Genomic DNA, 22,387 nt, shown 5'->3' on the forward strand with positions numbered 1-22,387 from the left:
ATCCTCTTTGTCACAACCCATATCCAATTCATAAGCAACTTCCACTCTCTCTATCTTAAGAATATATCCAGAATCTTCCCCTCATCACGTGCACTGCGGCAGTGGTCCGTGACACCACCACCTCCTGACGGTCACAACAGCCTCTCCAGGTCCTCCTTTCGTCCACCCTTCCCTTGCTACGTCCATTCCCTACACAGCAACCAGTCATCTTTTTCAAAATGTCAGTCCGATCAAGTCACTCATCAGCAGTGGCTCCCTATCTCAGGATATTTGCCCAGATCTTGCTGTTTCTTCACTCCTAACCCTCCAAGTTTCTTTCTGTCTTAACACGTTGCGTACGGATCACGAGAATCTTCACGAGGGATTTAAACCCCGCAGTACGCAACCTGTTAAGAACTTTCTTAGCAGTTATTTTAGAGCAGGTCTGCTGTCAATGATTTCTCTTAGTTTTCCTTCCTCTGAGAATATTTACTTCACCTCAATTTCTGAGGAATATTTTCATTAAATACAGAATTCTGGATTGACAATTCTTTTCCTCCAGCACTTCAAAATGCTATTTCATTTCCTTCCAGCTTCCATGGTTTTCGATGAGAAGTCTGTAGTCACTCACATTCTCTTTTGTAAGAGTCAGTTCTCTTACAAATAATGTCATTTTTCTCTGGCTGTACACAAGATTTTTCTCTGTCTTTAGTTTTCAGCAGTTTGATTATAATATATCTGGGCGGGGATTTCTTTGTGTTTATCCTAGGTTTCACCACATTTGGGGACATTTCAGCCATTATTTCTTCAAATATTTTTTATGAAACATACTTTTTTCTCTCCTGTGATTCAAATGTTAGATCTTTTGGAACTGTCTCACAAGTCCCTGGGAATTTGTTAATTTGTTCAATCTCTATTCAGATCCACTGAACTATCTTTGAAGTTGACTAACTCCTCATCTCTGTTTTTCTATCAAACCCATCCAGTTAGATTTTATTTCTGTTACTGTATTTATCAGTTCTAAAATTTCTATATGGTTCTCTTTTTCTATTTTTTGCTGAGAGTTCCTATCTTCTCATTTATTGCATGAGAATTCACCCTTACTCGTTAGAACACTTTAATAATAGCTCCTTTAAAGTCTGACACATAATTCCAACATCTGTCATCCAGGAGATGGCATCTGCTGATAGTCTTGTCTCATGGAAGTTAGATCCCTCCAGGTTCTTTGTATGCCAAGTAATTTTGGATATTTTCAATATTGTGATTATCACACTCTGGGTTCTTATTTAAATCCTATGGAGAATTTTTTTTGTTCTTGTTTTAGCAGGTATCAACCCGATGTCCAGGCTGTATGTTCTAACCAGCTTTCTGTGGGTTGTGGTTTCAAAGTCAATTCAGTTTTCAAAGCCTTTGCAGTGCAATTCAGATCTAGTCCATGTGTGCACCTTGTCTAGGGCTTAGGCCATGGTCTGTCTTATTTATACTTCAGCTCTCAAAGTCAACGTGTGCTAAGGAAACCCAGTTTTATTCCTTATTTGCTAAAAATTTATGAGTAGGTGCTCAATTTTATCAAATACTTTTTCTGTATTTATTGAGTTGATTATATATTGTTTCTGCTGATTCTCACTTATCGTGGTTTATTTCCTTGTATGTTTGATGATATTTGTGAATTCCTATGTGGTTGATCCCAATCTGTGGTAATCCAGAAAGCTTAATTTGGGGAAGCTTCCTTTCAGATGTTCTAGTCCTCTGCAGGTATTCTAGCTTAATACAGAAATCTCAGATTCAACCTTCCTGCAGTAGACCTATGGTAATGGGTGTACCTTGGTTTTCATGCTTGTTTCTGCTTCCCATTCTGGTTTCAACTTATGTAGTTGTGTATATATGGTTTTATGTTTATTGGGGGAGGGTGATAAGAGATTTCTATTATTTCCTATAAATGCACAATGCGTTAGTAAGTATTTTATCCAGGAGCTAATTGTTTTGTGCTAGGAGAACCCCATTGTTTGGAAATTAAACCCTGTATTCTTTTGGTGACTGCTGTTAACGGACTAATGCAAGTCTAAAGGTAATGAATATGAGACCTCAACAGACTTGTTGGAGGAGGTAGATCCAGAGGATGTACCTGCTTGTTGACCCACAAACTAGACCTGGGCAATCCAATCCTCATCCTTTCCCCTGTCCTTGGAATGTATGCTCTGCTTACCATTCTCACAGTGGGAGCTGTTCCAAGGACATAGCCTCGAGAGAGTAAGGTGGTGTTGCGAGCATCTGGATGGTCTATATGACTATACAGATGCCAGTTAAGGCCTCTATATAATCTTTTAAGATTCTGGTGATAGGGCAGAGATCTACTCGTCTTGTGGCCATGCAAAACAAGCCTCACAAGTAAGTTCTCTTGCTTATTACACCTGCCATCTCCCAATCTGGAGTGGTCTGCCTCTTTAGTTAGTCTCCCCTTGCCCTCTGTGTACAGGGGTGAGTATGCCAACTAACAATTGGCAAGCCAACCAGAGGACCAAAGAAATGGGCCTGGGGAAAGAGGCATCTGTGGGGGGAAATCCCAAGATGGCCACTGACATCTACGTGGGAAGGGGTGGTTCATATGTCAGATGCTTATGGACCACTGCATGAGCATGGGGAATCCTGAAAATGCTTTTAAGAAACTGCACATAGCTCACTGTGGCAAAGAAGAGAAACTAAGGCTGCTGCAGTGGGCTGGCCTGTACTGTAGGCAGTTCAGCTGGCCACTGATGCCCAACTAGAGGCTAAAGCTAAGTTAAAAAGTTTGAGGAAGGGCTGAGGTTAGAAAAGGGCATACAGATGTCCACTGTTCTGTTAGCTTTGGGACTAGCAGACAAGGAGGGAGAGCAGAATAATCAGCTAGAGAATTCAGTGTGACATTTTGCAAAGAAAAGAGTCACAAGGGTCATGCATTAAGATCCCAGCACTGTGACAAAGCCTGATTAGGATGCCAAGAGGTAAAATCCCTGGGAAAGTGAGAGCAATGGGGAGGACGTGTGGTGAGTGACAATGAAACGAATGAAGGGCCCCACGCTGCCTGACTGCTAATGCAAAGGAACATCTTAAATAGTAATTACACTAGACTTCTGGTAACAGAGACATACACCCCAAACTCCTAGGAGAAAACCTGCATTCTGTCTCTGTCCCTTGAAGTTATAAATCTTATGTCTGAAATGTCCACACCCCGGGAGATAACTAAAACACTACTCACGCAGACTGAAGAAAAATAGGGGGTGAAGAGGTTTTTTTAAAGATACAGATAAGATACTGTAGAAGCTCCTTACCTAAAATCTTGTCCAAAGCCTTTACAATGGCAAACACAAATCTTAAAAGTCTACTCAGCAAATACTAGTAAAAAGCTTTAACCACGTAAGCGAATAACCTTAACTTGTTCTGTCTTCCTGAAAAAATTGGATTCAATGGTTATTTATAAACTAGTGAGTTATGTATTGTTGTATACCTGATTAATGGCAAAAGCTTTAGGTGAAAGAATGAATTCCATTTGTATCTGTCTATATGTTTATGTATGTCTATGGATATATGTTAGGTATTAGGTGATATTTTCCTACCTCTGCAGTGTATTACCAAAATTAGACTGTAAAAGAGCTCTATTTACTTGCTTTGAAACAAGGATATCCACTTTCACCACATAGTATTGGGAGTCCTAGCTACAGCAATCAGATAAGAAAAATAAAAGGCATATAAATTGGAAAGGAAGAAATAAAACTGTCATTATTTGCAGATGTCATGATACTATATAGAGAATCCTAAAGATCCTACCATAAAACTATGAGAATAAATTAATTCAGTAAAGTAGCAGGATACAAAATCAATATTCAGAAATCGGTTGTATTTTTATACACCAATAACGAACTACCAGAACAAGAAATTAAGAAAACAATCCCACTTACAACTGCATCAAAAAACTAAAATACCTGAAAATAAATTTAACCAAGGAGTTATAAGACCTATATTCAGAAAACTATAAGACACTGAACAAGATACAAATAAATGGAAGCATTTATACCATGCTCACGTATAGGAAGAATTAACATCATTAAAATGTCCAACTACCCAAAGCAATCTATAGATTCAAGACTATCCCAATCAAAATACCAATAGCATTTTATACAGAACTAGAAGAAATAATCCTAAAATTTGTATGGAACTACAAAAGACCCCAAATAGTCCCACCAATCTTGAGAAACAATGAAGTTAGAGATGTCACACTATACCTGATCTCAAACTATACTACAAGGGTGTAGTTATCAAAACAACATGATACTGGCATAACAGACACATAGATCAATGGAACACAATTAGAGAGCCCAGAAATAAATCTATACCTATGTGGTCATTTAATCTATGACAAAGGAGGCAAGAATATACAATGGGGTAAAGACAGTCTCTTCAATAACTGGGTTGGGAAAACTGGACAGATACACACAAAAAACTGAAACTAGACCACTTCTTACACCATATAGAAGAATAAACTCAAAATGGATTGAAGACTTAACTGGTAAGACCCAAAACCATAAAACTCCTAGAGGAAAACATAGGCAGTAAACTCTCTGACATCACGCTCAGCAATATCTTTTTGGATATGTCTCCTCTGACAAGGGCAACAAAAGAAAAAATAAACAAATGGTACTACGTCAAACTAAAAAGGTTTTGCACAGCAAAGGAAACCAACAAAATGGAAAGACAACCTAGTGAATGGTAGAAGATATTCACCAATAATACATCCAATAAGGGGTTAATATCCAAAATTTATTACGAACTCATATAACTCAGCACCAGGAAAAAAAAACCAATCCAATTAAAAATGAGCAGAGGACCTGAATAGACATTTCTCCAGAGGATGTACAGATGGCCAACAGATATGAAAAGATGCTCAACGCCACTAATCATTAGAGAAATGCAAATTAAAGCCTCAGTGAGATATCACCTCACAACTGTCAGAATGGCTATGAATAAATCAATAAACGGCAAGTATTGATGAGGTTGTGGAGAAAAGGGAACCCTTGTTCACCGTTGGTGGGACTGTGGATTGGTGCAGCCACTATGGAAAAGAACTTGGAGATTCCTCAAAAAATTAAAGATAGAACTACCATGTTTCCCCGACAATAAGACCTAGCCGGACAATCAGCTCTAATGTGTCTTTTGGAGCAAAAATTAATATAAGACCCGTTCTAATATTATAGTAAAATATTATAGTAAAATAAGACCGGGTCTTACATTAACTTTTGCTCCAAAAGACGCATTAGAGCTGATTTTCTGGCCAGGTCTTATTGTCGGGGAAACACGGTACCTTATGACCCAGTAATTTCACTTCTGGGTATTTATCAGAGGAAATTCAAAACACTAATTTGAAAAGATATATGCACCCCTATGTTCACTATTTATTGTAAATATTGCTATTTACAATAGCCAAGATATAGAAGCAACCTAAGTGTCCATCAATCAACGATTGGATAAAGATGATGTTGTATAGATATACAATATTACTCAGTCTAAAAAAGAATGAAATCTTACTATTTCTGACAACATGGATGGACCTAGGGGTATCATGCTAAGTGAAATAAGTCAGAGAAAGACAAATAACATAAGAGTTCACTTGTATGTGGAATCTAAAAAAACAAACGAAACAGAAACAGACTCACAGATACACAGACCAATTTGATGCTTACCAGATAGGAAGGGGATTGGAATGCTGCATGGAAAAGGTGAAGGGATTAAGAAGTACAAACTGGCAGTTAAAAATTGTCATGGGGATGTCAAGTACAGCCTAGGGTATATAGTCAATAATACTGTAATAACTGTATGGTATCAGATGGGCACTAGACTTAGCAGGGGGTCACTTCATAAGATATGTAAATGTGTAATCACTATGTTGTACACCTGAAGCTAATATAATGTCTATCAACTGTAATTGAAAAATAAAAAGAAATAAAACTTAATTTTCTTTCATCTGCTAAAAGGACAAGGTTTTCTTGGACTGTTTGTTGTTGGTAAGGATTACTTAAAAAAAACTGAGTCTTCTCTTTGGAAGAGCTAAGTTTTTTAAAAAAATAAGTATGTAATTTTCTGTATCTGCCTTTGAAGTTCTTTGTCACATTGGTTAAATAGATCAGTAAGTACTATTTCACAATGACTTATGATCTTATTTAATCAAGTGTTCTAAAACCTTTTGATGTTTTTGACAAACTTCCCAAGAATCAAATTCTCAATGATATCTTGTTGACCTTGAACTAACTTTGGGATTTTCGGACAGTCCCTAGAACACCTCAAAATATTTGTTCTCTCTCATTATAGGATAGATGTTAAACTAATTAAACTCATTTGACATGTTAAATTACATGGGAAGTATTGTCAAATAAGTGATACTAAACTTTCTATAGGGTGTGTTTGTATTAAATTCCTAAAAATCGGGTATGTCCTGGTATAATGTCATCAGTCATGATTTTAAAATGTATGTCACAGAAATAACCAAGTGTCCTCATCAACCGCATTATAACGAACACTTACTGAGACCTTTAACCATGACCATTTTAAAGTCTTTTGTCATTTATAGACAGTAACTGTTTCACTCTGAAGCTTTGTGAATGTATCTGCAACAGTGCTTCATCTTCAAGGCGATTCATAGGAAAGATTCTGACAAATACAGGTTTCTAATAACTGGGCTCACTTTGCCTTCACATAGGAGGGGCAGTCATGGACCTATCAAGTGCTACCCAATGCTATGTGCCCAGCCCCACAGTATGTCCCTGTTCTGCCCCCCACATCAGTAAAATGGGGCCATTACACTGATGATATAACGTTAATATGTGAAGACTTATCTCTGCTGCAGGACACTCTGTAGACTTTGCTAGAATATCTGTGAGGGCTATGGGCAGTGAACCTGCAGAAAATTCAAGGCCCAGGCACCATTGTAAGTTTTTGGGGGGTTGTTTGGTTGGTAAGATGTGCTGTCCCAGAAGCTGTGATTGATAAGGTAAAACCCTATTTGTCCCTTAAGAACAAGAAGGACATGCAAAGCTTTGTAGGAATTTGGGGGTTTTAAGGACTTTTATTCCCTCCTGCCTCTTTCCTTTATAAGAGCTTGGTGAAAAAGGGGTCCATGTGGGGCTGGGGATCTGAGCAGCACACCACCTCTAAGAAGGCAACACTAGTGGAGCAGATTAAAGCTCCCAAGCTGGACCACCATGTGAGTTAGATGAGTCTAACCCTGGAAAGCCTGGGTTGGGTACTGTGGCAGAGACGACAGAAATAGACCCAGTAGAGTATACAGAGCCTCCAAATGCCCCCTATTCCTGTGGTGGCCTATAGAAAAGAATGAAGGAAATTCCTGCTGATGTCTGGAAACAGGGACAAACTGCAGCAGCCAGCAGGCAAAACTCAACTTGTAAGACTCTAGTAGACAGAGCGAGGATCTACTCATCTTGCAATCGCCTAAGAGAAGCCCCATAAGTAACTTCCTTTGCTTATTAAGCCTGCTGCCTACCAGTCTGGCATGGTCTGTCTCTTTCTTTCGTCTCTTCTTGCCTTCTGTATACAGAGGCCAACTTGTGAACTAGAAGACCCGTTGCTGTCTTACTTGTTTCTGCCTTGTATATTTCTTTCCATTCTGTAACAGGGTTCTAAGCAATCTGACTCCTGTATACCTTTTCTTGCTATGTCCTTTTCCTCCCTGCACCTTAAATTCCCAGAACAGGCCAACCTACCTTTGATTCCACTGCTCCCTCCGCCTAAGTGGCACTTTTCCTGCCTTGTAAAACCCCTTCCTGCCCCACTTCTCAAAATTTATCAGATTGGGGGTGAGCTAATCACATCTTTTATGAAGTCTTTCCCACTCATTCCACCAGGCAGGAATGACTATACCATATATATAGTTCTTTTATAACATCTAAAATATTACTGCATTTATTTATATGTTTCAAAGACAGGGTTTCATCTTTTTGTCTCCCTTTCCTCCTACCACCTAGTCACCAGATTTGTCAATTTTATTAGGTTGGTGCAAAAGTAACTGCGGTTTTTGCAATTATTTTTAACCTTTTAAACCGCAATTACTTTTGCACAGACCTAATATTACAGAAGTGTCTCAAATCTATCCATTCCAAAGCTATCCTCAGTTGAAATCACTCAGATATTTTAACGGCTTTCTGTCATTTAGTTGTACTACTTCCAGCTCTCCATTCAACAAATAATCTTGTATGGTCGCAAAAAAGAATACATGGGCTGTGCTTTTAAATAAACTGGAATTCCAACAGGATAAGGATTGTAACAGGGGTCAGGAAAAGGATGCCACAGAAGAAAGCCCTAACCTGGTCTTGGGGGGTCAGAGAGAAGGCAATCAGAAAAGGCTTCAGGAGGAAATGAGGCCTCAAGTATACGCATGAGTTGTGCAGAATGTAGAACAACGTGCTTCAGCAAAGAGACAAGAAGGAACAAAGGCCCAGGGTTAGCAAGTTAAGAAAGGGAACACAAAGCAATTCAATTCCTAAAATCTATAGCCCTTCTTTCATAACTTGCTATTAAAGTGCCATTAAAGTTAATTGTGTAAAACAAAATGTGGAAATCTAATACTCTGCAAAAGATAAGTCTAAATTCCTCTTCAGCAGAGCAACTTGGGCCCTTCAGAATCTGGCTCGAATCTATTTCTTTTAACAAATCCTTCCTATACAAACATATGCTCCCTCTTTATGTCGTTTGCTTTTGCACAGCACCACAGAAATCATTCTGTATCACACCACACGCAGGGTTTCATGCGTGAGTACTCACCTGTAAGACGGGCGCCGCGCTAGGATGCCGTGGGCCTTCTGCGAGGAGCCTATACTATCCGATGAATCCTGAGACTCCTCACTTTCTGATAAAGATGATACCTGAAAAACAGAACTGGTTTTACTATGATGAACAATGCAGGTGGAAAAAGAATTTAAAATGATCTTTCTCCTATCACCCAAACTCCCTTGTCATTAAATCTAAGGTCTAAAAGAAAGGAACAAAAGGAAATGGAAAAAGGAGAAAGTTTATTTCAGGAGCCCAAACTAATTAAAGTAGCATACAGCACAACGTGCTCAGAACTAAGAAGTCAGTAAAACCCCCAAATAAAGCAATACTATTTCACTAGCATTGTAAAGACCAATCTCCGATCTCTGCCCTCTTTCTACCTGATGCACATTACTCAAAGTCTTTATCATTAATGCTATCTGATTTGAATTTTTGACATGCTAACTTTGAAATGCTATTAGATATCCAACTAATATCTAGTTATTCGATAATGACATTGAGGAGACTGCTGAATATGCAAGCCTGTGAGTCAGCGGAAAAGTCTGGGCTACAGATAAATTTGGCAGTCATAGCTCTTTAGATAGTTCTTAAAGCCATTAAGACTGGATGAGAACCAAGGACAAAACCCAGAAACACTCTAACCTTACGAGGGTGGGAAGAAGGGGGAGGAACGAGCAAATGAAACAGAACAAGTCACCAGTGAGGTGTGGGGAATAGCAAATGAGTGAGGTGTCCTTGGAAAACTAGAGAAGACAGGGTACTGAGGAGAAAGGATGACCAACCATATCAAATGGTGCTAACAGGTGAAGTAAACAAAGACAAAATGGACCATTAGATTTAACAAGGTGGAGGTCACCAGCAAGGGCAGGTATAAACATATGCAATTTAAAAATCTGTAAGAATTAGCTTTACCTCACTTCACAATTAAATGACAATCTATGTAAAGCACTTAGTGCATGGCACCCAACAAGACACAGTAAATGTTAACTGTTATTAATAATAAACCCTTTACAACAATGTCAACACAATAACCATACGCACGTTTTAAGTGATAACAATTATCTTACACTACCTCAAAACAAGTTACTTTCAATTTTTAGAATGTAATCAATTTCCCCATGTGTCTCAAGTTGCATTGTGGCACCTGACTTCATCTTCACTTTAAAAAATAAAATAATCCAAACAGGCTTCTAGAAAGGACACAACAAATCAATTCTCTACATTACTATCTATAGAAAGCCTTCCCCTAAATTATTTAGACTTAGATCTTAAATTTCCAGAGAAGCTGGTTTTATATTCTATAATCTCCTTCAAAAACAAGTTCTAGTGTACAGCTACTTATTTATAGCTTACATTAAATCTTATCTTTTTATAGAAAAGAACAGAGCTGGTCATAACCTATAATTAAGAAGCAGTAATAGTAACGAATACTAACAGAATAATAAGAAAAATCAGTCACTTTTATGTGTTCTCAAGCACCACTGGACATACCATTTCTAATCTAAACCTTCAACTGTTTTCACTGTTCCCAAGTTTACTCCAAAGCCTCCCACTGAACTCAAGAAAGAAAATAATTTCTAAAACTATATGATTACTGGTAACTAAGAGCAAGCATTTCTCTTTAATGATAGCACCAGCAAATAAGAAGAAAATCTTCATACAAAAACACAAAAATCCACACAGCAGCCACCTTTCATATAGGAAAACCACATCAAGATGCAGCTCTAGCTGACAACACTGTAGCTACCATACATTCAGGATGGAAAATGAGGTACACAGCTTTTCTTCTAGGATGGCTGCTTCAAAAAATGAGAGATGATCGAAAGCACTATGATACTCACAAGAGCCAGAAGATAAAATGGAGGAAGAAGAGGATGAAAAGGAACCCAGGACGGCTCTTTCCGTCCTAGTGTTGTCAGCTGTTAATATGAAGGTAGATATAAGAACTTTCCTCTAGTGCGTGAGGACTGTTTTATGTCACCTCTATAAAGCACAAGGTAGAGACTTTCCTGTTTTGCTAAGGTGCTCATATCATCACCCTTGCTTCAGAATTCTCTTTTCATGAATAACAGATACCATTGGGATAAAAAAACAGTGCTTTCTCTCAAAGTAATTTCCTTAAGTTCTAAGCAATAATTTCCTCCAAAATTGTCTTCTGTTTTCACTGGGTAGTATATTACATGAAACTAGAAATTCTAAAACTTTTCTATTTGCCTTATTTGTTCTATAGTCTAATTTCTAGGACAACTTTATTATCTTGGCTTTTTAGTAACTACAGCAACTTCATTGTGCCCGAAGACTCAGGGCACAAAAGTCCCCGCTCTCAGCCACTAAGTCTTTGAATTTCTGTACCGTTTGCACGTGTGGTGGGTGAATTACAGAAGACTGAGCTGTCTGGATGACCCCCTGAACCTGTACTTTGTCTCCAGGAAGAGGTACAATTGTCACTGGCGCAGATCCTCTTAATGACATCTAAGAACAAATGAAAATTCAATTAACAAAATATATATTGTACCTATGCACATAAGATACCAGAGTTCTTAACACTGGAAAACACATTTCAGAGCTTATTATATTTAACCACACCTATTAACCAAACATTAGGTATGTTCTATGGGCCAGAGAGCGCATGAGAGGACTGAGAGCACAAACTAATTACAAATAGAATACGAGCTATAAGAGGAAAAGTAGAAAGTACTGTACTGTGGGAGCAAAGAAAGGGTGCTATTCAGCTGGGTCTTGAAGGATGGATAATTCCCTGAAGGTGTGTATGGGGAAGGGGGTTGAAAGGCATTCTGGGCAGAGGAATTGACTGTGCAAAAAAGGGGAGGCTCTCTAGAACACGTTATTCTGAACAGATTTGATTGAAAACCAATCAAGAGTCAAAAAGTAAGAGAAATACCAACTTTGGGCAGTATCTTTAAATAAAAATCAAGTATTTCAAGTAAATAACTGAATCATGAAATTATAATTTATTTCTGTGGAAATCAGATAAGGTTTCATGGAAATACCACAATTAAAATGCTAAACCAAGAAAAGCTCACCCATCATCCCTTAAGGCTGAGCTCAGGTTCTACTTCTTCCAAGAAACTTTTTCAGGTATTTTCAGTTAACAGAGATCTCTTGCCTTCCTCTAAACTACTCTGGTTCATACCATTCATCTTGGACTTAAATCACAAAATAAAATCCAAGATTGCTTCTCAGGTCCTGAAAGTCACCTTCCTGATTGCTCCCCTAGTTGCATTAGGCCCCCAAAACAATGCCTTATTTCCTTTCACTGAAGGGTCTTTTCCCCTTCCCAAGACTGGATTAAATTCCAGTCTCTCATCCCCCAAAATGCCCAAGCTATGAAATTTTGCATGTAAAATTTTATCCAGCTACTGAGAAATGTAAACTCTCAGAACAAATGACTCCATTCAACCTCCCCACACCTCCAAGAACATGACCAAACTCCAGCAGCACAGCTTCTACCAGCTCAAGGCCATGTCCCTAGGATGCCCCCACCCCCCTTTATAATGCCTGCCTGGGACAGAAAGCTCAGTGCTGCCAAAAGAATTCACTGTTTGTTCCAGCCAAAAACCTGACTACAGGTCCCTGACCTCACTTTTCTTGGAGCATATACTTTACAAAACTTGCAGTTGTAAATCCCTTCTCCAACCCTTAGGACGTAATTCTTCTACAACCTAGAAATGTCTTTCTCTTGAACACAATCAAGGAGTAGGGCCCTTGTCTCCCAGTCTGAGAGGGTAGGGGTCTAAGCACCAATTAGCAAACAGAGGCACCTTTCCTTTAGCATGCCCCCGGGTTTCAGAAGCCACCCACCCACCTTTTGTTTCAACAGAGCTGAGCTCAATTTATGCTGGAGTCTCTCTTCCCTACTGCATTAGTCTGAATGAAATCTGTCTTACTGCCTTTAACAAACGTCCAGTTCTGTTTCTCTTTGACAGCACCCCAATGTGGGGATACAGAAATAGAAGAGTAAAATAAACAGAGAATTCACAAATCTCAAGAATCTAGCTCTAGAGTTACAATTACACTCACAAATAATAAATGAAAAGTCCCCTTACCTTTTGGACCCCAACTTAAGCCAATCACTCAGTTAATGAGGAGAGCCTTGCTGGGATTAATTTACAGTTCTAAAAGGATGAAAGCAATCATTCCTCCAGGGTTTCCAGCCATCCTTGTGATACGGTGCAGACTGTGGGTCTGCAGGTGGAAAAGGAGAAAAGGCACCTTTGTTTTAGCTTGTAGCTGTCCCTCCCCCTTATAATCACTATTCTAATCTCGTCACTCAGGCTCCCAAGCCTGGTGTCTTCCCACTCCCACCCTCAAACTTGATAATCTAAATCCTGAGACCTCTCTCAAAAGAGGAAATGAAGAGCTAGTCCTCCAATTTTAACCTGAGGTTGAAAGGCAGCCTCCACTCGTTACTTTTCAGTGCAAACAGAGCTTTCTGCAATGATGAAACTGTTCCATATACATGTACCAACCAGTCACTGGCCACACGTGACTATCAAGCACCTGAAATGGTAGTGTCACCAAGGCACTGATTTTTAATTTTACTGAATTTTAAGTAATTAAAACTGAAATATCCCCTTGTGGCTACCATACTGAACAGTGCAGTTCTAGATATTAGAGACAGAGAAACTGCTTGTATACTACAGCTCCAAACACAGAACTCCTCTTAGGAGATTTTAGAAGTAGAAAGAAAGGGAGCTACAGGATCCTGATTTCCTCTCACTCCATGGGGTAGCTGAGCCCAAAGTTCCTCTTATACAAGTAACTGGGCAGAAATTAGCATACTCCTCATCGGCCTGGGGCTCCCTGGACTACAAGCACTGGGGTACGGGAGGGCGAGGAGTGAGAGTGGCATATGAGAGAAGTCTCTACTTAGCCAGAGTTTGAATTCAAAGTCTTCTAATTCCAGAAGGCACACAGGCTTTGGAGTCAGACGGGCTTGGGATGAATTTCAGCTAAAGGCACTCACTAGCTCTGTGAGGCTAAACAAATTCCTAAACCTTTCAGGACCTCAGGCCAGCATGGTCAAGGAGAATGTTTTCTGCTCTAAGGTTTAATAGGGCCATTCTCATTGTTGACACCTATCTTGTTCCAGCCAATGCCCTAACTTTCAAATAAAGAGAACTGGTATCTTTGAATTCAATAAATTAAAAATGTTCATCCATGCAGCATCTAAAGAGATCTGTAATACCACCAGTGGCGGAATGTGTATCATATTTTGAGAAACACTACTCTAGAGAATCGTGTGTGTATGTGTGTGTGTTTGTGTAGACAAGCAAATCTAAGCAATATTATCTTTTGAATATCAGGACTGAGTTTGGATTAAACAGCTAACAAGACTCAACAAATGTTTTACATGGGCAGATGGTGTGTTAGATCTTCAAGATAAAAAAAGACACAACAGACATAGTTACTGTATTCAGAGCCCATCACAAAGATACCAATTCAAGAGATTTGAATATATTGTTTCAGGACACATGTCTCAACATATGGCATTTATTTGTTCTTAAAAGCCTGGCGGAAAAGCAGAAATTCACACCAAAATGAGAGTACATGGGGGTGTGTGGAAAGAGACGGGGGTATGTGTGGCAAAAGTAAACAGTAAAATCATCTAGTTTTCTGTCATCTAGAAAAAAATGTTGTGAAGCGAGAAACAGGGCGAAGGTGGAACAAAGAGGAGATATATCCTGGTTGAGAGACAATTCTCTATGGGTCTGGTGTTTCTATGAGTCTTCTGAGCAGAGGCATTGACAACTTTTGTTCTGGACTATCTTTTCAAGGATGTTTTTATGGTGAACAGTTTTGGAAGACAAATTAGTATCTCCCTGCAGGGCAAAGAGCAGATCTGTTTGCTGTCCAGAATAATAAAGGTAATGTCTCCCTTGAGGGCAAAGGTTGGACAGGTTTACTAGAAGTTCTCCTTTGTCATAGATTGACCAAATAGGCGTGGGTTTATTTCTGGGCTACCTGATAACAAACTGTACTGCAAGGCTGTATTAATCAAAACAGCATGGTACTGGCATAAAAACAGACACACAGATCAATGGAACAGAACAGAGAGCTCAGGAACAATCTTCCCGCCCTCCCAGAACATCTGGCAACACCTGGGGACTTCTTGTGGGTTGTTACAATGGGGGGGTGCTACTGACATCCAGTGGACAGACCAGGAATGCTGCTAAACATCCCACAATGCCGTCAGTTCCCCACAACAAAAAAATAACAAGCTCAAAATGTCTATAATGTTGAGATTTTTCTAAAACATATACTTAAGATAAAAGAAAAGTAATTTCAAATGGAAACTTAGACATGTAAGAAGGAATGGAGAACAACAAAGGTGATAAATATGTGGGGGGAAAAACAATGTTTACTGCATAAAATAATTATGATGCTTTACGGGATTAAAAGAGAGAAAGATAAATTAAGTCCTAACAAATTAGAAAGAGGATAAATGGAAATAAATGTTCTAAGGTCACTGGATCGTCTGAGAGAACAGTGAAAATACTAACTTTAGGCTTTACTAAGCAGGCATGCTGTAATTAGGACAATCACTAAAAAACTGTCATCTAGTTTATGTACAGTCCAAATTAATACAAGTGCTGGTGGGATGGAATGAGAAGAAATAATTCAAAAGAAGATGAGAAAAAGAAACATGGAACATGTCAAAAAGCACAAAATAAGGTGGTAGGTCTAAATAGTATCACACACACACACACACACACACACACACACAACACACCCAGAAATTATGTTAAAGGTACATGGACAAAGGCTCTGTTGAAAGTCTAGAAGACTACAATGGGGTACTATTCAGCCATTAAAAAAAATGGTATCTTGCAGTTTGGGAAAAACTTGGATGGCCCTTGAGGGCATTATGCTAAGTAAAATTAGAATGGGTACAACTTAAAGAAACTCACAATGCCAACTTTGGGCACTTAAATGAATCAACAGCGCTCTCATACACTTCTGGTGGTGGTGTAAAATTGGCACAAGTGTGTAAAACTACTGGCAGTTATCTTCTGTAACTAAATGTTTGCACCCTACAGCCACGAAATTCATGTGGAGCATAAACATGTACAAGAATGTTCATTAAGCAAAATTCACAACATCTAAAAACTGAAGGAGAAAAGTCTGGGAGACTAGATTTTTAAAGAAAATCTAGCTATGTACTGTTAACAAGAGATACACCTAAAAACAAAAGGACACAGAAAGTTTGAAAGTGCAGGAAAAAAGATGTCATTAAGATACAACTGAATTAAAATCTAAATAGTATCAAATTAGACTTTAAGGTAAAAAGCATTTCTAGGAATAAAGACACAGATAAAAGGGACAATTCTCCAGGAATATACAGTAATTACAAAACCGACCTTAATTTAATAATATAGCCTCATGACACGCTCACAATCACACAGCATAAACTGAAGGACTGACTATTAGAAGCAAGTCCACAACCATAATGGAAGAGTAACACATTTCTCTCAGGTACAGAACAAGCAGACAAAAAGGATAAAGACATAGGAGCTTTAAACAACCCAACCAACAAAGTTGATCTAATAAATATATAAAACTCTGCATCCAACAACTGCAGAATACACGTTGAAGTCCACACTAAACATTTTTTTAAATTTACCATTGATTTCATGACAGCATAGTTGTATTGCAAATTAGTTCCTGACTTACCAGTTTTGTGACCAAAATCATACACATTCTATTACTTCATGGGAAGAAATATCAAAGAACCACACAATTGCTTCTCAAGTAAAACAAGTACTCAAAATCCTATCATTATTTAGAAGAATGCACTGAATATGAAAAATTTGAGATACAAACTCACTATTTTTTTAATGATTTCAGCAAAGTTGGAATCTTAACGTTAAGGACAGAAACTTGCTGGTCTTGGTTCCTCTAAATAGTTGTAAGTGATACAGTGTACTAAATCTTCTTCTAAGGAACAATTATTCTTAGTTCTATTACCACAAAAGCCTCTTTTATCAACAGAAAATGCTACTGTGTATACTCACATTACCTTTGAAAAGTCTCATACTCAAGATTTCCTGAGTTTCCAACAGCCACACATTTCAGTCATCTCACCAACTCTATCTTTACACATTACAATAGTATTTTGCTACTACTACACTTCAGTTTTATATTAGAACGTTCACTCTATATTTTGGGGAACATTCATCTCTTATCATCGATTGTTGAGATGGGACCTCTTATGTAAGCTCCTCCATATAGTGGTTAGCTTAAATTATGAACCCTTGTGGTCAATTAGTTTAGTCATATTACTTTATGTAATTTGGGGCTGTAATCTAACAGTTTTATGGGCCAAGTCCAGAGTGTTATAAGACTATTATAGCACAGTTATTATAAGATGACATATCTAAATTATCCTGATATGTCTACTATCGGTAAAATGTTATTACAGTATGATATTTGTAAGTCACATCTACTCTCAGATCCCAGTGAAGAAACTAGATATTCCTTATAAATACATTTTGTCATACTCGCCCAAGCTAAGAGTCAATCCATTCAACAAAATATCTCATTTCACACTATCTGCAAAATAAATGGATAGATGATGAGAAAAGTTGCACTGTTAATAACCCTTAATTTGCTTTCAAAATGAAAATGATCTTTACAAGCACCCACAGAATATTTGCCAAGATACCATCTTAGATAATAAATCAAACCTTAACAAATTTAAAAGAACTGTAGTCATACAATGTTTTCTGACCATTAATAGAATCAATAGAAATCAATTAATAAACAACAGAAACATCTTTAAATACATGAAAACTAAATAGCACACTCCTAATTAATCAACAGGTCAAAGAGGAAGTATCAAAAATATATAAAATATACAAAGAAGTAAATGAAAATGAAAACAACAAATCAAAATTTGTGGGAAGCATCTAAAACAGTGCTGAGGATAATTTATAGCAATGAATATTTTCATTAACAAAAGATCTCCAATTAGTAATATAAGTTCCTCCCTTAAGAAACTAGAAAAAAATAAACAAAATAAAATCAAAGCGAGCAGAAGGACGGAAATAATAAACATAAGAGCAGAAATCAGTAAATTAAAAACAGGAAAACAACAGAGAAAATACAATAAAACAAAAAGCTAGTTCTTTGGGGGACTAAAGATCAATAAAATCTATAAACCTCTGGCAAGACTGACAAAGAAAAGAGAAGACATAAATCACCAACATAAGTAAAGAAACGGGATATCATCATAAACCCCACAGCTATTAAATAGGTAACAAGGCAACACTATGAACAGCTCTGTATTTATAAGTTTGACAACTTAGAAGAAATGCATCAATTTCTTGAAAACCAAAAACCACCAAAACTTGGCCAACATGAAATAGCCTAAACAGACCTCCCCAAAAAGAAATTTCCAGGTCCAGGTTTCACTGGCGAGTTTTACAAAACATTTAAAGGAGAATTTATGCTGATTTTTATACAATCTCTTCTAGAAAAGAGAAGAGAAAGGAATCCTTTCCAACTCGTTTTATAAGGCCAAAGACATTACAAAAGAAGAAAACGACAGACCACTATCATGAATGTAGATGCAAAAATCTTCAACAAAATATTAGCAAACAGAATCCAGCAACATATAATAAGAATATACCACCACAACCAAGTGCTATTTCACGTATGTAAGGCTGGTTCAACATCTTAAAATCAATCAAGGCAATCCACAATATCAACAGGTTATAGAAGAAAAATGTATTATGATCACACCAATTGATACAAAAAAAGCATCTGACAAATCTAACATCATTTCATGAAAACAACAACAACAAAAAAAAAACGAAAACAAAATCTCTCCAAAAATTAGGTCTAGAAGGGAACTTCCTCAAACTCACAAAGAGCATGTATAAAAAACCTACCGCTAACATTAGACTTAATGATAGAATGAATGCTTTCCCTTTAAAATTGGGAAAAAAGAAAGAATGTCCATTCTCACAACTCAACACAGTTCTGGAAGTTCTAGCCAGTGCAATAAGGCAAAAAGAAATAAAATATACATACCAGGGTACCAAAAAAATGTGTACATATGACTTGTATTCATCTTTTGTTATTGGTATATATCGAGTATTACAATTTTAATAGTTTTTTCCTTTCTTAAAATGTGTATACATTTTTTCACACCCTCTGTATATTGGAAAATAAAAAATAATATCATCTCTATTTGCAGATGACATGACTGCCCACACAGAAAATACCAAGGAATATTAAAAAATAAAATAAAAAGTCATCCCTCCTAGAACTAATATTTGCATTTAGTGCACCTGCATTTCTAAATACTAACAACTGAAATTAAAAATCAACACAATATCATTACAATAGCTCCAAAGAAAATATGCAATATTTACAATTACTCGAAAGAAAATGAAATACTTAGGTATAAGTCTAACAAAACATATACAGGATCTGTATGTTGAAAATGACAAAATGCTATGGAAAGACATCAAAGGAGATTAAATAATTGGAAAGATTTACTGTATTCAAGAATTGGAAGATTCAACAAGATATCGATTCTCCCCAGCTGAACTATAGGTTTTGTAGACATACACAAGCTTATTCTAAAATTTATATGGAAAAGAAAAGGCCCTAAAATAGCCAAAACAATTTTGAAAAGAGTAAAATGGGAGGAATCATTCTTCCTGATGTTAAGGCTTACTATGCTTAGTAATCAAGACACTGGTATTGACAGAAGGACAGACATATAGATCAATGGAACACAATAAAGAAAACCCATAAATCGACAAATATGTCCAACTGATTTCTGACAAAGGTGCAAAAGCAATTCAATGATACTCTTTTCAACAAATGGTACTATAGCGGTTGTATATCCATAGGCAAAAACAACAAAAAAAATCTCAAATCTATACAAAAGTTAACATAAAATGGATAATGGATTAAATGTAAAATATAAAACTATAAAATTCTTAGGAAGAAACATAGGGAAAAAAACCTTTGAAATTTAGGACTAGGCAAAGAGTTTTGAGACACCAAAAGCACAATCCATAAAAGGAAAAATTGACAAATTGCACTAATCAAAATTTAAAACTTTTGGCTTTGTGAAAGACCCTGTTAAGCAAATAAAAAAGAAAAATTATTCTTCTACACCCCCATACCATCCATGCTGGAAACATCCAAATAAATTCACCTAGATTTCTAACTCACTCTATATGAGAATCTTCCTTGATCAAAAAGTAAAACCCAGATGATCAAGAATGTCCAAGGCATTAGAGGGAGCATCTCCAGGTAAGAATTACTGAAAGCACTGATGTGCGCACACACATTCTTAGCTTATCCCTGGATGAACCTTGGGTCAAGTTCTCATGTCAAAAATATGAATGGAATGCAGATCAATCTGTGTTGAAAGTGTTTTGGAGCCAAGCCTATCTGTAATTTCTTAAGCTATCCTCATCCTCTGCCTGGAGGCAACAAAGGACTGGTGATTGCAGACTATGGAGTTGTAGTAGGCGCTATGATGTAATTCTCAGATCCCCTTTCACTAGTACAAGACTCATTCCCCAGCTGCTGGAGGACAGCTGCTGGCATATAGTGTTCAGTTGTGAGCTCTCTTTGGAATTGCCTGGTTGATGACAGTCACTTGCCTGAGGCTGCACACACCTCTTCCCAGGTCAGTCAAGATCCAACGACTGGTGCCTGCAGGGATAAAAAGGCCTGGCTGGCCCCTTATCCTAATTCTTAAGAGCTATCTCAGCTTCAAAGCTCTCTACAGGGTCGGTGGAGGCCTTCATTGACATTGAACCACAGTCCAATTTCTCCCTCTGCTCAATCCTGTTTCTTTCTCTTCCTTTCTTTCCCTTCCAAAAGTGGTAATCAATCCCAAAAGGACTCCCTAATAAACCTGCGTGCTCGTCTCCATCTCATCGTTTGCTTCCAGGAAACCCAAACTGTGACAGAAGTGAAACTGATGGAATTCAAATCACTTCTCTAGCCTTACTAGTTGTGTGACCTCCAAAATGGGGATTATAAAAGCAAGATAGGCTGATAGGATGTTTGAAGGCATTAAAACATGTAATGCTTAGAAATGCACCTGGCACACAATGGACACTCAATAAATGTTAGCCGTTACTATCATCGTGGTTTTCCACATTCACACGTGGTTAAAGTATACAAGTTTCTCCACAATATGAGACTTACTGCAAGTGATGAGTTGGAACAGACCTTAGAGACCACCAAATCTGATGCCCTTCATTTCCAGATGATGAACATCAAAAATCTAAATAAGTAACTTAGTCCACGTTCCAGAGACACTAAGTGATAAAATAAGGATGCAGGCCAGGTCTTTATCCATGTTCTTTCCACAGAGCAAGACAGCTTCTCAATCTACATATACTTGTAATTAAATAAATTCAACAAGTACTGAGTCTCTGCCCTTCACCTTCTTGCCAGAACGTAACCTTGGCTTCCTCGGAAGAACACTGCCCCCTCCTACAGTTCGCTCCTGCACATCTCATACCAGAACCCTGTGTGTTTCCTGTGCTCTTCACTGCTACTTCCAGACCACTATCCCTTCAAAGTCCTCCTGAAAACTCCCAATTTTGAGGTTCAGAGCAGCAGTCCGTGTGGCAGTCATGTCCCCTCATTTCTTAAAGACTTTAGTACCCTAATCACGATCCTCCCCAATACTACTCCTGATATAATTTGTGGCGATTTCAATATGCAACACCCAGTATCCTTCCATGCCCTGGACCTCTGTTTTTCGTTCCTCTCCTTCCAAGTCCTGCCTTCTACCCTCCTCAGCCACCCACTTCCAGTGTCATACCTTACAGGGTTTCTAAACAGGCATTTTGGGCAGGACAAGTCTTCCATGTGCAGGAATATCCTGCTCAATGCAGAACAGTTAGCATCTCTGGCCCCTGCCCATTAAATTCCAGTGGCAACCCCTCCCTCCATATTTGTAGGCATCTCAGTGGAGCAGTACCACTCCAGTTGAGAACCACTTACTTAAACCTTATCATTATTAATAAATGCACCCCTCCATAATCTCAAGTATCCCTCTCTTTGAGTACCACTTGTTTTCAACTCACTACGGCTATTTGGACTCTCCGCAATTCTTGGGCCCCACAGGAAACTAGAATCCATTGAGCCTATTATCTTTTTCCTGCTTTCGACCCTATCAAGTCCCCACTTCATTCCTAATAGTTTCAATTACACGGTCCAGCACCGTATCACATACACCTCCAAGGTCCTTTTCTTGCTTCACTGGAGTACCTGGACGAAACAGCAACCCTGTTAACTCACCTGTAACATGCATGCAAGTATCGGAATCTGACTGGACAGAAACACACATCTCATCTTAATGGTCTCACTTTAAATCCATGACTAGTAACCTCAAGTAGAGGGTTGATGCTCTCCGGCAATCGTGCTACCTGTCCCTAGTCCACTTCCATCTCCTACTGTCCCTGCAGACTATTTCATATTTCCTCTTTCCTCCCTATCTTCTCAAAACATTTTATTTCACTGAAAAACAAAGACGTTATCAAAAAGAAAACTTTCAGGGTATCTCATTCCCAATCTACTCATCTAA

General features: G+C 38.0%; 2 protein-coding genes across 7 annotated transcripts in view; both read right to left on the bottom strand.

Annotated features, from left to right (window-relative positions):
- ATF1 (activating transcription factor 1) overlaps positions 1-22,387 on the bottom strand; it is a 49,635-nt gene that overhangs the window by 14,950 nt on the left and 12,298 nt on the right. For 3 of the 5 annotated variants that reach the window (XM_074325699.1, XM_019724571.2, XM_019724573.2), the window contains 3 exons: positions 12,861-12,999; positions 11,146-11,265; positions 8,785-8,885 (listed from right to left, as the gene is read on the bottom strand). In XM_074325699.1, coding sequence (XP_074181800.1) covers positions 8,785-8,885; positions 11,146-11,265 — 221 coding nt within the window. In that variant the 5' untranslated portion in view covers positions 12,861-12,999. The remainder of the gene's footprint in view (positions 1-8,784; positions 8,886-11,145; positions 11,266-12,860; positions 13,000-22,387) is intronic. The other 2 variants (XM_074325698.1, XM_019724575.2) reach the window with 2 other exon arrangements.
- Positions 8,785-22,387, bottom strand: part of DIP2B (disco interacting protein 2 homolog B) — a 220,793-nt gene continuing 207,190 nt past the window's right edge. For both annotated transcript variants that reach the window (XR_012493969.1, XR_012493968.1), the window contains one exon: positions 8,785-8,885. The gene's annotated coding sequence lies outside the window, so the exon portion shown is untranslated. The remainder of the gene's footprint in view (positions 8,886-22,387) is intronic.

Source organism: Rhinolophus sinicus, linkage group LG02, assembly GCF_036562045.2.
Source record: "Rhinolophus sinicus isolate RSC01 linkage group LG02, ASM3656204v1, whole genome shotgun sequence".
NCBI classification, from domain to species: Eukaryota; Metazoa; Chordata; class Mammalia; order Chiroptera; family Rhinolophidae; genus Rhinolophus; species Rhinolophus sinicus.